This window comes from Solanum stenotomum, chromosome 5, assembly GCF_019186545.1.
Source record: "Solanum stenotomum isolate F172 chromosome 5, ASM1918654v1, whole genome shotgun sequence".
Lineage (NCBI taxonomy): Eukaryota > Viridiplantae > Streptophyta > Magnoliopsida > Solanales > Solanaceae > Solanum > Solanum stenotomum.
The window spans coordinates 2,204,596-2,220,773 of NC_064286.1; the positions used below are offsets into that span (position 1 = coordinate 2,204,596).

Here is a 16,178-nt window from a genome sequence, read left to right on the forward strand (position 1 = left end):
ACGTGACACAAATACTTTCTAATTGTATAGTATAAAATTTATGTGGAATTATGTGAATTGACCTAAGTACCCTATCTATATCGAAACCGAAAAGGTGACAAGTAGGACTTTTTTGTCATTCGACATATATATACCATATATATCACCCCGTTTCAAAACTTACAATTAAAAATGGAGAGATATTTACCACGCAAAAGTTTTAGAAATAGCAAATATAATAGACATAATACGGCTCTATAGCTATAGTTTCGATAATTGCGCTTCATAGCTATAGTTTTGTTTGCTATGGAGGCTGCAATTTGTATATTTCTGTCATTTTGTATATTTCGCTTGTCAATATACAAAATAGGGTAAGTATATACAATTTTTGTATTTATACATTTAGAAATTTTTCAGAACTCCGTTTGTATATTTCGCTTGCCAATATGCAAATAGGGTAATTTATTATGAGTTTTTCATAAATCGTATACAAATAGCTAGGATAGTCATATACAAAATTCTGTATTTATACTATCAGAAACCAAATTATACAAATTTTGAATTTATACAAATCAGACGAATTATACAAATCAGGCGAATAGCAAGAATTGGAAAAACTGTAATAGCGAATTACAATCTTCTTAAACTATAGTTATAATACCTAATATAGACTAAATATTTGCTATTCGGCATAATTTTCTCATATAACTTATAGGTAATGCCCAAAGCAACCTCACTTCATTCATTAATGCTTTGTTTCTTTTGGAAAAACACATAAATAAATGTCATTACTTGTTATTTCCTCTTTTTCTCTATTCCTAGGTATTGATCTCTAGTATTTTAGTTGATAATCATAAATAACATAAATTTGTGCCAACCAAATATATTTTGACATATTTAAAAGCTTACTTACTTCAGAAAAATAATGGCCATGTGTTTACATTTTTTATTGAATCACAAGTTTGAGCCTTAAAAATATTTTTTTTAAAATTGGGTAGAAAACATTTTTTTTCATTTATACGATGAAAATTTGAATTATAGAATCCAAACATGAATATCATGAAAGTAACAAGTTCTTTCTTTGTCTTCTTACTAAAAAAAATAAATAGTAACATCATGACGCGAATATTTTTTTATGGTGTAATACAAATTTTAAGTAGAATAATGTGAATTTACAAAAATACATGAATAACATCGAAATCAAGAAAGCAAGCTAGTAGAGCTTTTTCGTCATTGGACAATTGTACATGTCATTACTCCCCCTCCCGCCTCTTGATATAAATTTACTCTTATCACGTGTTTATACCAAACCTAATTTTTTTTGTCCTCCTGCTCTCCTTCTTCCTCCTCCTCCTCCTCGTGCTCCTCCGCCTCTTCCTCTTTTTGTATAAAGAGGAAGTGGTTTCGTATCGAAATTTCTCCAATCCCTTGACGGCATATACATGCACTTCTTTTTTTTATCCTTTCTCAAAAAAGATCCATGAAAAATTAATCACTAGAAAGATGACTCATTTCCTTCTTTTTTTTTTAGTTTAATTATCTGATATTCAATATTCAATTGAACGATAATCCATCTTTAATTTGTCCATAACACCTGTATAAGGAGGGGAGTCTCTTCAAATAATTTTTTTCCCAATTTCAGAACACTCGCTTAGCTTGATAACGAACTCTGATTAAGAATGATGAATCATCAATTTTGGCGGATTAAAACAATTAAGGTCATCCCTAGAAAGTGGAAAATGGTTAAAAAAGCATCAATCTTTAAGAAAAAGATTAAATCGATTTGGAAAAAAATTAGAGTTTGTTCAAGTGAAAAATTTAAGAAGTACAAGAAGTTATCCACAAAAAATATTTCTCAAGAATTAGAAGTTGTTGATTCTGAGGCTGTAAACATATTTAGTGATGATGATTCAGATTTAGTTGCATTGAAGATTAGCATTTTGGGTGATTGTCAAATTGGGAAAACAAGTTTTGTGGTAAGTTTTATGATTTTTAATTAATTTCTTCTTTTATAATTATTTTTTCTAGTTTAATCATTCGATATCTGAATTTCTCTATTCTCTGGATTTGAATTGGAGATGTGCTACTTAAGAGTCTTGTTTTACTTTATCGGTCGATATTTGGTATCTTTTTGGCTGACTAATTCAGATTTGTGAAGCATCATTCTTATTTTAAAATATGTGTGTTTTATTATGTATTTATCGTTTTTATGATTCGAACTCAAGATCTTTATATAAGGGTTTTTATTTTTTTGTTTCACCATTCATTATTTGGTACCTACTTGCCTGAATAATTTGAATTTACATAGTGTTAGACTCATCTTGAAGGATATTTTTTAAAGAAAAAATAATCACTTTTGAGCCTTTTGTAATTAAAAAAATAACTGCCTTGAAGTTTAAAAGTTCACAACAAACTCCAGATAATATTTTGGAGTTTCACTTGTGAAATCTAAAACTTCAAAATAATGATTATTTTTAGTACAATATGTAAGAGTGATTTATTTCTGTAACGCCTTTTTAGCTTGCCCTTTTTCCATCTTGTGATTTGAACACCTTAGACCTTTAATTAAATTAAGGGTGGAAAAATCCCATTTATCCCATAAATATTTATATATGATTTGTTTGATTCTTGATACATATGCAAACTAATGATTTTCTTTCATTCTTTCACACTTTTATTGGATTTATTTTTTATTTTTTTATTTAGGCAAAGTATGTGGGTGATGAACAAGAAAAGAAGTGCTTGCAAATGAATGGATTAAATTTAATGGATAAAACATTAGTCATAAAAGGTGCAAGAATTGCATTTACAATTTGGGATGTTGGAGGTATGATAATTCCATTACTATTTTTTTTTATTAAATATTATTTAGTTATATTTTTCATTAATATGTATATACCAATTATGTTAAAAACAATTTTTTTTTACAGGTGATCATAGTTCATATGGTCAAATTCCAATTGCTTGTAAAGATGCAGTTGCAATTCTCTTCATGTTTGATCTTAATTGTAGAAGATCATTGAACAAGTATGTTCTTCAACTTTATTTCCTCATTATTTTTATTTTTTTTGGAATAAATAGTATTTTTGATCGCTTAATTATTGATATTTTTTGTTTTAATTCTTATGATATATGATTAATTAACATGTATGCTTTTGTATACATTTATCAGTTTATAAATATGTTAATCTTTCTATTCCAACTTATGTGACATAGTTTAATTAAACAAATAATTTAACAAGAAATGACGAATTTTGAAACATGTAGTCTTGAGTTCTAGGCATGTAACTTATAGTTACAGTTAGTCGAGTTAATAGAAGAATGGGATAGGTGGGATCAGAAAGGGGAGTGACATCCAACTTAGAAAGCGATCAGTACCACCCGGATACTCCAAATTCGAAGGTCAAAGAGTTCTAGAAAATAAAACGAGTACGAAGTAAAATATAATATAACATTCGTGTGGTTATGAAACGTTTTGACATCTACACGTAAAAGCATACCATAACATTTATCTATAGCTATAATTATAGTCTTACATGATTTGAAATAAAGTTAATATATTTAAGATTATTTTTATAATTTTATTACCCTGAAATATGAATAATAATAAAAACCTAATATAACATATACATAATGAAATGATGTAACTTTTAATAATTTGATATATTTGTGAAGATTCACAAGATGATGAGATTGTAAGTGTACATAATTTAAATTAGGTGAAAGTTACATGCGTTTAGTAAAATATTACAAGAAGAAAAATCAGTATTTATTTTTGAATACTATCACTTTTTTCATGTCTGATTAATTAAATATATTTTTTAAATCCCTAATTAACATTTTTTTCTCTATGTTTTTTTTTCTGGGTAATTGCAGTGTTAAATATTGGTACATTCAAGCAAGGAAATGGAATAAGGTGAGAAACTTTGACTTCTATTTCACATTATTACTTTTATTTTTCTTGAAAAGAGGAAAACTTTCAAATTCATAATAAGTCTTGGATTTAAGCTTTAAGAATGGAGAAATCCCTCGTAAGAAACTATATATATCGTGAATTTGTATTAGTGGATGTTCTAAATAGCAAATTTCGGATACTATATGATTAAACTATATTTTTCTATCTTTAATTAGAGGTCTCGGATTTTAATCCTTTCTTTGGTAGTTAGCCAGTTACACATCTCTTGCATGGTAGCAAACTTGTGTGCGAGCTTGGTTTCGCGAATCTAAATTAGTCGAGAACGAACAAGTGAATTTTGGATACCATAGTTAAACAAAATCCTTATATCTCAATTTGTGTCGTATAAATAGAGAATTCCATGGTGGAGACTCTTACACGTCGCAAATTTGAATTAGTTGGATTCGATTCAGTACGTTTCGTTGTTTTCTATTATGTAATCCTTGATAGGCGGAATTATTCGATACATGTATTAATAAATATAGCGATAGATGCCCAATAAAATAGTCGAGTTAAGCTTCACCCTTATACAAAAAAATAAAAAATAATAAGTTAACAACAATACATATGGTTGAGATTTTATTGATTTGATGATTTATTTATTTTGCAGAGTGCTATTCCCATACTAATTGGGACCAAATTTGATGATTTTGTTCAACTTCCTTTAGACATTCAATGGACTGTTGTCTCTCAGGTACCACAAATTTCATAATTAATGTTTCACTTAGTATAGTGATTGGGACCTTTTTATTCGATGTTTGATATTCTCTTTAAGGCATTATTAATTGAAATCCGTATTGCGTAAGTCTTGTTAAAGAGGAAAGAATCACTACCCAAAAAAAAAGGATCACTGTCGGAACTTCTGATTAAGGATGGAATGATCATATTATCTAATCATAACTTTTGATGGATAAGGTGTACAATATCCATTTTTTAATCAGAAGTCTCAAATTCGAAATTAATTTTTTTTTAACATGAAACAATTTTCTCTTAATGAATCTATCATTAAACTTATAGTTAGTTAATACTCTTATTATTAATGAAACTTCAACGTGAAATTGTGGATTTTATGTGTCCAAATTTTTCGAGAAGTTCTTCATATTTACCCCTCAAACTATAAACATGGTTTGAAAACTACCCTCATGTTAGAGTTTCGTTAGCGATCGATAGCAATAAATGAGGCTTTTTCTCTAACATGAAAAATCAATTCTGGTGAAAATTTGATCGTTATAATGAAGTGTTGTCATTGAGATGTCTTGATTTTACTACTCTTTATGAATTCTTGAATGTTTATTAAATTATGAAATTTGAATTGTGTTTGTAGGCAAGAACATATGCAAAGGCAATGAAAGCAACTTTATTTTTCTCAAGTGCAACTCATAACATCAATGTGAATAAGATCTTCAAATTCATTATGGCAAAGCTCTTTAACTTGCCTTGGACTGTCCAGAAAAACCTCACCATTGGTGAGCCCATTATTGACTTCTAGAGATCCAAGAAGACAATGGTGTGTGAGTGGAGAAGAGTAGAAGTGCGGAACCATATATCGCCATTTCAAACCGTGATTTGGTTGTTATGATGTAAACGTATGATATTTAAGTGGAGAAAGGTAGAGCAAGGAGATCATTATCTACTGAATTCCAAATTGTGATCTAGTTGTTATGTGTATGTCATGAGCTCGAATCTTGCTACCAGTAAAAACCTGATACATAAGTAGAGAATGGGAACGACCCCATTACTTATTGAATTTCAAATCATGGTCTACTTGCTACATGTATGTTACGAGTTTGGAAGCCTAATATTTTAGTGGAGAAGGGTAAAAGGACAAACTCACTATCTACTGAGTTTCAAGTGTGATATCATCCTCCTATAAATTTTAGGAGTTTACTAAAACAAAGATATTTCAAACAAAAGGATCGAAACTCTTTATAGGAAATAAGAGAAAATAAAGCAATCCAAGAGCTCTGTCAATCCATTGTTCATCGATAGACGAAGCTCACTTTATCATCATGCTAGATGCAACATCCTTTGTCCTTCTCTCAAACCACAAGAGCCCATAGGAGCATAGCTCATTGTCCTTTCAAGGTAAAGCGGCACGTAAAAAAGGGCCAACTCGGATACCACCATCATAAAATAGAATCAAATAGTAAAAAAAAACATGACAAATTTTAGTGATGAGAAGTTAATCCACCATACCAAATCATTAGATTTAATTTTTATAACAAAGCAATGATAGGAAAAGATAAATATTCATTACTTGAGGGAAATGTGAGTGCACATTCACTATTTATGACCTGATCAACAATTTTACACAATCCCATTTATAAGGGAAACTAAGAACTTATAAACAAACTGGAACAAACCATCCAAGAATCATGGAGGCTATAGAAACCAAAATTTCCATTAGCAATGCCGAAATCTCGAGCACATTACACGATTTCAGCTGAGTACTTGCAATGGCTAGTGTGCTGGTAAACATGACCTAACAAATGTTTGATCGTCTGTGAATAAAAGCGTCCAATATCAAGCCAGTTGATGCAAATGACACCTCTGTCTAGCATTTTAGCGAGACTTTCATCATGCTGAATTCTCGTGAAGCAGCACATACTCTCGGCTGCAAATTTTCCCATCAACACATTAATGCAAAATCTAGGAGTGTAAATAAAGTATCAAGCGCAAACTCATTCAGGCAAAGAGAGTGTAAATGAAAGAATAATAGAAAACAATCTAATTCAAACTGATATAATCGAACTCCGAAATCATGTTAAGTTGTGTGAAAAATTGCATTTATGATAAAATTAGCAATTGGAGTCCATGATGTTGATGGAAATTGAAGGATATGAAATGAAGTACGCAATGGCAAGGATTTAAAATTAAAAGAACAAAAATAGCAAAGAGATTGAAGCATAGCTCACAAAACAGAAACTTATCCAGACAATCATAACTTTTAGAAGATAAAAATGAAGCATGTAAATTCAAGCAACTGATAAAGTTAGTGAAAGCAACTTACCTACTATTACCAAACTTAAGGGTATCCTTTTCAAATAGCTCATAGTATCTCTCAGGCTCAATCCGATTTTCCTATAAATAAAGTGAGGATCATTGAGCCATACGGAAACCAATCACTACACAACCTTCTACATGAAGAGACGAGAAATGCAAATCATAACTCACATTAATGAAAGTACCATTAGTGCTTCCAAGATCCATTACGTATGGCCTATAGACCCATTAAACAGGCAATTGTCAGTGAGGTATATATAGAGATATATGTCACAAATTTGCACCAAACAACTGAGCACCACAGTCGCACCTTACTTGCTTCGATGAAGTACCATCGGGTTTGTCCTTCTCAACTTGCCTATAATCCAAGTAAAAAAAAGGTCAAATGAACTGTCAAATACTGAAGCTGAATGAATTAGTACTTGAGATTATATTGTACCGGTACTGGAGAACAGCATGTTGCTTGCTGCAAGATGGGTGATCTGTGGGAATGTCTGCAACCCTCCTTTCTCTCCCAAAAAGATAACAGCTTTGGCGATGAACATATAGAGGCTCTATAACACAAGGAAAATTCATCATCTAGATCATTTTCCATTAAAACTAAATATCCAAGAGGAGAGTGAGACAAGAGTAAAGGACAGTAACCCAATGGAGGGAACCAAGTGATGCCACCATTACAATTTTATACAGAAGTTGATTTCCTTTGTTTTATCCTGGAGGAGGGGGGGGTATGTATGGATGTTGAAACCAATCGAATATGCAGACAGACTGAAGGAAGATAAATTCTCGATTTACTGAGAACTGCACCAAAGATTCCATCTTGATCCTGACAAATCCACTTTACTGATTTAAATTAAAAGTTCATAGCACCCACCCTCACACTAACATCCATATATCACAAGCTTAATGTTTTTCCCGCTCAACAAAACATGTTAAGCCAAACATGTTTGGGGTCAATTAGACATCCTGTCTTGTAGTTACTATGTAACCGTGTCATGCTCCCATCTAGTTTAAGAAATGTAAGACTACCCTTCTACTTTAACATGTGGCTATAGTATAGCAAAGCTTTTTATGGTATGATAATAAGGACCAAGACATTGGCGACTCCAGAGTTTTTCTTTACCCTTGTTTCTCAAGGAAGGGAAAATTGTAAGATCATGGAAAGTCACGACCTTAGACATATTATAGAATTGGATAAAATGCATTAATCAGTTTACAAAAATACAAGAAAAGACCTATAAAAGAAAGTCATCGGGGCGATTGGGTCGATTTGTTCTCAAAAACACATACCATCCTATGCAACTCTTAGCAAATACAGGCTTCTAGAAATATACAAACTAAGAGGAGGATCATTTAATTTCATTAAACTGCTGGGAATCTCATGTAGTTCTGCCATATCTCATCTTCAAAGACGAGCAAAATTCAGATAGGACGTTGAACTTGACATAAGTCTACCACTTGAATTTATGGGGCAGTATCAGGTGTAATGGATGTCATCCATAGGGTTATGTTTCTACCGACCACATTACAAAGAACAAAGACATATCAGTAGGCAGTCCGCCAAAAAAAGGAATGCATGTGTCCTTTGTAGGTGCACATGATACTTATAATGCATCTCAATAAGCAGGCTTCCCACCACTATATTAAATAAATAAAAGGAAGCACATGTAGTCAAATTTGCACGATGTGCTAGTTATTGGCGAAGTGACACCCACAATTTGTGAATACGCATAGAAGACATTTGTTGTATTTTAATATTACAAGATGTACTAAAATAAAATTATAAAAAGAAAAGGAGCCATTTATCGAGCAATTCATAAAAAAGATACACTATGACGTAAGAATGAATAAATAGAAGGATCAAGAAAACTTACCATTAAGGACTTCACCACCCTTAAAAACATACAAGCGCCATCTTATGTCGGGTTTTCTAGCATCTGGTGGCTCATTGAAGAGAAGTGTTATGCCTGGCATGGAACAGCATACAATGAGGAAAGGTAGATATAATACAGAGGTGTATTCTATTTGTTAGTTGACAAACACAAAACCAAGATATGTTTTATGTCCTCTCATGCTCGAACATAGGGCAAAATATCCTAAAGTAGACAAGTTCTTCATTTTCTTCCCAACCGTTTCTCTTTAAAGACATCCATAGTGGATCTTAACAGTTAAGATCATGTTACCAGTAATATGATCAATCCAAACCTTATTAAGTTTTGAGGGGATCAAGCTTGCAAAGTTACACAGTGGTGAGGCCTAGAGAAACCCACGCTCGAAAGCCTCATGGGCTCACTTGATAGAGCTTCATACATACAGCAAAATATAGCTTTGAGTTTCATTAATTTGTTGGAAGCAAGGCATATACATCAAGATTATGCAAGTTTAGTACCAAAACCCCACTTCAAAATCAATATGTATGGTCTTTCCATACCATGCAGCAAATGATTTTGTAGAATATAAATGAACTTTTCTTATGAAAAATGAATGGATTAATAACTTCCCTTTGGTTCAGAAAATATTCTCCAAAGCCATGAAGCCCATTAAGGTGGAGTGGTTTACCAGCAGCAATAATAGAATGATGAACTTGAAGATCTTTTTATAAGATTACAGAAATAAGCTCCATGGGCAGGTTACCCAAAAATCCACTGAAAGTTTGAATGTACTAACTCTCGGGAGAGAAATGCAATATAACTTACAAAAGAAGTGACTGCAATAAGAATGTAAACTCATTCATCAACTTAAAGACTTAAGCAACTTTAGTTACTAGCCATTACCTCTTACTCGATTAGTTTCTGCTGCAAGCTTTCCAGAGAGCTCAAACGAAGGCTTATCCTGTACATAATAGCACCAATAACTAATATTACTACAATCATCTAATAAAGCTACTAATCAGAAGGCAGTAAGATAAACATATCTGCAAAACAACAATCAGTTAAAGTGGGAATAAACATAGATCATCGTCACCCCGGCATCAGAAAGGACTCCCTTTTTCTTTGTAATTTAAAACAAAAATGAAGGAAACCGTGGGTCTAAATTAATGGAATGAAACTCAAGGTAATTTGGGAAGAAATAATACTTTATTTTTAGCTTCCAAGGCCTCCTCAGCTTCCTTCATTTTAGATAAGGAGTCATCTTCACCATTCCTGCACAAGCAAAATAATACTTATTAGCAATTCAAGCTTATATATTTTTCACAAAATTTTAAGTCTATATGCAAGCACATCAGGAAAACAAACCAGATGTTTACGAATTAGAAATCTTTGCACCAACTTAAAGAGAGATTCAATACTTTGGCAGTAAGCAGCAGCATCCATACAACAAAATCACTATATTGTCCCGCTAAGCACAGTACTTTAAGGCTTAAAGAAAATTCAGAATCAATATCTGTACGGGGACATAGAGTGAAGTAGTAAATTGAAAAGTCAAATGACTAATGAGATTATAGAGCTAAGTGCCTAGTATATGGTAACATAACTCGTTACTACCTTCCATCACCAGTACAACAGGAAACACAGGACCCTGAGATTTACTGCCCAAATTCCCATTGTTTAACAGACTAGTACAAATATTTAAACTCCTTTCAACTAAGATTCAATGTAAGCTTTCTACAAAGGAAGCATTCCAGCATGTTTGGAATATTTGTATTTGCCAGGATTCAAAAGTTAAATTCATCAGATAATGTAAATTTAATACATGTAAATATGTAATTCAGTAATTGTGATGCTTTCTCCTCCAGACTAACCTTGCAGACACACTAACAATTAATTTAACCTTTTTTCTATTAAAACAAATATAATTGTGCTAACTCCTTGACTGCAAGTAAAATTATTCATAAGAGGGATTGGAGCAAGTCTAAGCCCATCTTGCTCAAACAAGCATGAGAAAAATGGTCATTTACTCCAGAATGTTCAGAGTTCATCAAAGCATGTGTGTCCCTTCCGATGACATCATCACAGCAAGAAAAGAAATGTATGATCAGCTAAATCTACTAAATTACTACTCTGATCAAGAGATAAGGCAGCAACTCACCTGAGTTCATCTCTCGTTAAGTTTGTTACCTGCAAAACAGAAGCACCCAATAAGAACTCAACTTTAAAACTAAAGAGAAGTGTAAGCTATCCAATTACACGAATGCATCAATTAAATGATAAATCTCTCCTGAAGTTGCATAGGGGATCTTTCATGTGTAAGACCTAGATAAAGTCGTACAGAAATTAGGCATGGTGTGTTATTGCAATTCAAATCTACAAATATTTTCTGCTATTTTGTTCAGGTGGATAAGTACAGCAATTTTAGTTTTTTAAACATCTCATCCATTTGAATGTATTTGCCTGACCAACATATTAATAGGTCAAAACTATTTTAATTAGTGTTGTTCCACGCAAGGATTTCCATAAGAATCAACCAGAGAAATAAGCAAAATCACTATTTACATAGGTACTCAAAAAAAGAAAAAAAAGGAACCTAAATCATTGTTCAAGAGCAGCGGAAACCTCAAGAAGATTAAGTACAAGAGAAGATTAGATGGACATCAACCATATTTTCTTGCTTTAAATCTTTCATTATTACCCTGCTTTCCCAGTCTAAAACTGGAGATAAATAAAATGCAAGGAAAACTCAATAGTGAATTTGTCAAAGGAGCATTATTAGTTTTATGGTTAAGCATAGGCAAATGAAATGCAGACATGGTTTGTCTCATATGAATAAAGGTTACTTAATGTGATCGAATATCACCAGACACCTCAGAATGTGCTCTACTATCGGCTGCTACAGGTGATCTCGATCTGTGCCGAATTCTATGCTGACGTTCTGAAGGTGAAGCTGATCGACCATTTCTTGACTTATAAGATCCATTATCTATTGAGTCCTTTCCTGATTTTCTCTCTCTCTTTTCGATTTGCATCACTCTATCAGAATCCTTATGTGCCGCCCTATCACTAGCTCTCCCATGGTTTTTTTCAGTCTCCCGCTCCCTCAACTTCTCTACAGCTTCTTGATCTGCTCTCCTTAGTCTCTTTGTTCGAGGTGAGGGTGAACGAGATTCAGGTAACATTCTGTCAGAATCCTTTTCCCTATGTGTAGCCCTATCACTAGCTCTCCCATGATTTTTTTCAGGGTCCCGCTCCCTTGGCTTTTCTTCAGCTTCTCGTTCTGTTCTTCTTAGTCTTTTTGTTCGTGGTGAGGGTGAGCGAGATTCAGGCAACATTCTGTCAGAATCCTTTTCCCTATGTGTAGCCCTATCATTAGATCTCCTGTGATTCTTCTCAGGATCCCGCTCCCTCAATTTTTCTTCAGTCTCTCGTTCTGCTCTCCTCAGTCTTTTTGTTCGTGGTGAGGGTGAGCGTGGTTCAGGAGACTGCAACTTGGCACGTTTAGGAGACCTGGCTCGGCCTGAAGATTTCTCTCCCTGTAACAACTTTGAATCCGGAGACCTTGACTTAGCTCGTTTGGGGGACTTCATGCGACTTGAGGGTTTCTCTCTGACTGGAGAGTGAGATGCAGGGGAGATTGATTTTCTGCGCTTTGGGGATTTATTGCGACTAGAAGGCCTCTCTCGAGCAGGTGAAAGAGGAACAGGAGATCTTGACCTTGCACGTCTTGAAGGCTTCTCTGCTACAGCTGAACTTGCAGCATGTGAACTCCTTTTATGAGCAGGTGACCTTTCCCTGCGTGAAGGGCTCCTCCTGCGAGGAGATCCACGACCCCTGGCAGGTGATCTAGAGTCACTGCGCCCCATTATAGAGGTCGACTGGGCAGATGAATCTTCTGACGCAAAAACTAAAAAATATATAGGATTAATACTCGAGAAACACTCATAAGCAAAATCAAATCAAAATTATTTGATAAGAAGTACAAAAACCATCACTCTTTCAGACACCCTATCCATTTCAGCAATTAAACAACAAAAAGACTAATTCTTTAACAATACTTGAGCTTTTGAAAGAACTAACACACATGCACAAATTAAATTTTGCACAATATGCTTTCATATCCTGAACAAATATAATACTCCCTTTGTTTTGATTTACATGACACTCTTCATACACAATGTAACTTCCACTACTTTTCAAGCTTCATTCTTTTTATATTTTGATGCCACTTCTTCCCTAACAAACTACATTACACCATTATTCTAATAAGTTCTTCTACAACCACTTGATAAAACAGCGACAACATTGTCAATGTAATCCCACAAATTGGATCTGAGGAGGATAGGATGTTGGCTTTGTTTGACTGTCCCTACATCAATATCATTTCTTATTGATTGTATTTCATTTTAAAATATTATTAGGGGGAGAGGATACTACATTGTTACTACCTTATGAGAAAGGTGAAACAATAGATACCTACTTCAAGATTATATATGTTTTATCATAACCATACTGCAAGATTATATATGTAAAGAGAAAATTATAACAAATTTACATATTATTGAAGAAATTCAAATAGAATCATAATTTATAAGGAGAAAAGTAAGACAATTTTTTTTTAATACAAACTCAAAGTACGTAACAATGCTTTAAAGTTTAGGATTGACAAAACTATTATATATTTCCTAAAACTTTAGTCTAAAGGATCAGTCATTGGCTTGAAGCATGAAATATCCGTGATTGTACTCCTTAACCTCAATAAATCTAACAAAAAACAAAACAAAATCAAGTACAACCACTCCAAAATACTTCATAATCATCAAGAATTTGCATATCTGAAATAATCAATATTCTAACCTCAAGAAATGAAAATAAGTTTATAAAAACATACCAATGATTTACAATTTCAGCTCCATAACCTCACGAAAATAAAACAAAAGTAAAGTACTTACTTCTCTTTGAAATTCAAGCCTCATATCACTAATGCATGTGTGCGCAAGCCAATTTCTTTAAATTCACAATTTAATCAAATTTTCATGATAAATAATAATGTTAAGAGTTTATGAGTATAGAATGTAAGCAGATTTTATCCCTACCTTCTGAATAGATAGAGTTTGTTTCCAATAAAAACTCAACTCAAATGAGCTTAATCACTTGATAAAACAACACCAACAACAACATTGCCAGTGTATATGAAACCCAAATTGCAAATTGCATCGATTATGAAAACCGAAGTTAATAAAAATGAAATCCTAAAAAGTAATTCATTAGCTAATTGCTTGTATGAACATTGCATAAATGTATAGTTCATAAGCATATAAGCATAAAGAGTGGAGTTTTACCTAACGCTGAAGAGGATTAGGGTTTGCCGCGCATTGGAAAGTTGGAAAAAAACAAACTCAGAAACCAGAAGAGAAAACGATAGTGATGAATGAAAATCTCGGATCTTCGGGTTTTTGGGCTTTAGCTTACAATGGGCTTCTGAGCCACTTTCTTCATGTAACATGTTGGGCTTTTAATATTATTCAGAAAAAAAATTAGAAATTTATTTGGGAAAATTACAGGGATAAACAAATATATACTAATTAATTAACTAATATAACTATAGTTTGAATTAATTACGACTTGCATCTTAATTTTAGTAGTAATTACATGTGTCTCTCTCCTCTTTTCCTCTCTCTCTCTCGCCTCTCTCTCCTCGGCTATACATATACAAATATGACAGATATACAAATGAAATCACCTCTCTCCTCCCTCTCCCAATCTCTCTNACATCCAAAAAATCCGAGCTGTGACGGCTAATTGCCTGCCTTTTTTCCTTGACAATTTCACTCCAGATGTTGATCAATCGACTCTGATATATTTCCGTCTGCTTTCCCAATCCCTGCAGATCCAGAGCCTCAACTAAAGGATAGAAATCTGATATATTTGGCATAGCTCCCAATTCTATAAATTTTCTAAAAACACGTTTGATCTCACTGGTGTTTCTTTCATAATCCAAATCACATACTAAATCTTTTGAAAAGAAAAGGTTCCCTAACGTGTTTAAAATGGTACCAAACAGAATTTCAGAAATCTTCACAGTTTCCCCTTTCTTAGACCTAAGAAAATCTATCATTTCCGACACTTTTTTCTCCCTCAGAGCAGCCTGTGACTCTACCGCTTTGGGTGAGAACAAATGTGTTCGACAAAATGCCCGCATGAACTTCCAGTGATTGCTCAAATCACTAGAAAAGACAATTGAGTGTTGATCAATAACAGAGAGTTCATATGGAACAACACTGGGCGGAGACCGGGCTGAGAGAAGACGATCTTGAGTCTTAAGGATTTCAGCTGCAGAATGAGGGGATGAAGCTACCACAACCAGTTGAGTTCCCAGCTTGACAGAAATCAATGGCCCATGAATTTCGGCAAATTTTGCCAGTGAAATATGGGGGTTTTTTCCCATTTGGAGAATATTTCCTAACACAGGCCATGGTCGAGGACCTGGAGGAAGATTTCCAGATTTTGGTATGAGTTGTTTAACGATGAGAAACAATAATGGAATGAAGATAAGAATGGATGCTGGCAGCGTATAATACTCCATTAAATCAACACAAGTATAATGCACAGATATTTCATAGTTGGTCAATAGACATATATAACACNCAAGATACTCTTTAATGTATCCGAGCTACATATTATGTATCCAGTTTGTGTTACTTTTTAAGGGATTAATGTAATTACAAACTAAAAAGAGATAGATTGTAATTTCATATTAAAACTATGTGATTCCTAAAATTTACCCAATTTTTTTTAGAAATTTATTTGGGAAAATTACACGGATAAGCAAACATATACTAGTTAATTAGCTAATATGACTATAGTTTGAATTAATTACGGCTCGCATCTTAATTTTAGTAGTAATTACATGCGTCTCTCTCTCTCTATCGCCTCTCTCTCATCGGTTATACATATACAATTATGACAAATATACAAATGAAATTACCTCTCTCCTCCCTCTCCCAATCTCTCTTGCCATATATATGAATACATATGTATATCAGTTACATATATGCAATTATATGACAGATATACATATACAGCTCGCCTCTCTCCACTTTCTGCCCTCTCTCGCTTGCCTATCTTCTCCCTCTAACATGTAGATACGAATCATCTTTAGCAAATTGTAACTATTGAGCCTAATTAAAATTATTTTAGTGGTTGTTTGTGAAAGTTCCCCAATTTATTTCACTTTATTTTGAAGAGAGTTGTACATACATAATACACTGCAGATCATTTTTTTTTCAATCTCAACCTTCTCAAATCATCTCTGAATAATCAAATTTTAGATGTGAACTTCTCTTAATGTTTTGAGTCTTTTGATCAAA

At 33.2% G+C, this 16,178-nt stretch overlaps 3 protein-coding genes across 3 annotated transcripts; 1 reads left to right on the forward strand and 2 right to left on the reverse strand.

Moving 5' to 3' along the window:
* The first annotated feature begins 1,658 nt into the window (after nucleotides 1-1,658).
* On the forward strand, nucleotides 1,659-5,464 carry LOC125865698 (septum-promoting GTP-binding protein 1-like). Its single transcript, XM_049545910.1, has 6 exons — nucleotides 1,659-1,955; nucleotides 2,686-2,806; nucleotides 2,910-3,006; nucleotides 3,856-3,895; nucleotides 4,545-4,628; nucleotides 5,259-5,464. The coding sequence occupies exons 1-6, from the start codon at nucleotides 1,659-1,661 to the stop codon at nucleotides 5,421-5,423; spliced, it is 804 nt and encodes a 267-aa protein (XP_049401867.1). The 3' UTR covers nucleotides 5,424-5,464.
* A 700-nt stretch (nucleotides 5,465-6,164) lies between these two features.
* LOC125864783 (FHA domain-containing protein DDL) lies at nucleotides 6,165-14,259 on the reverse strand. Its single transcript, XM_049544844.1, has 11 exons — nucleotides 14,151-14,259; nucleotides 11,679-12,715; nucleotides 10,967-10,995; nucleotides 10,014-10,080; nucleotides 9,712-9,769; nucleotides 8,812-8,904; nucleotides 7,377-7,491; nucleotides 7,248-7,295; nucleotides 7,109-7,154; nucleotides 6,945-7,015; nucleotides 6,165-6,548 (listed from the first exon to the last, which is right to left on the reverse strand). Exons 2-11 carry the CDS (start codon nucleotides 12,672-12,674, stop codon nucleotides 6,512-6,514), a joined length of 1,560 nt encoding a protein of 519 aa, XP_049400801.1. The 5' UTR covers nucleotides 12,675-12,715; nucleotides 14,151-14,259; the 3' UTR covers nucleotides 6,165-6,511.
* Nucleotides 13,515-15,418, reverse strand: LOC125865412 (corytuberine synthase-like). Its single transcript, XM_049545606.1, has 2 exons — nucleotides 14,582-15,418; nucleotides 13,515-13,643 (listed from the first exon to the last, which is right to left on the reverse strand). Exons 1-2 carry the CDS (start codon nucleotides 15,392-15,394, stop codon nucleotides 13,515-13,517), a joined length of 942 nt encoding a protein of 313 aa, XP_049401563.1. The 5' UTR covers nucleotides 15,395-15,418.
* Nucleotides 15,419-16,178: the final 760 nt, after the last annotated feature.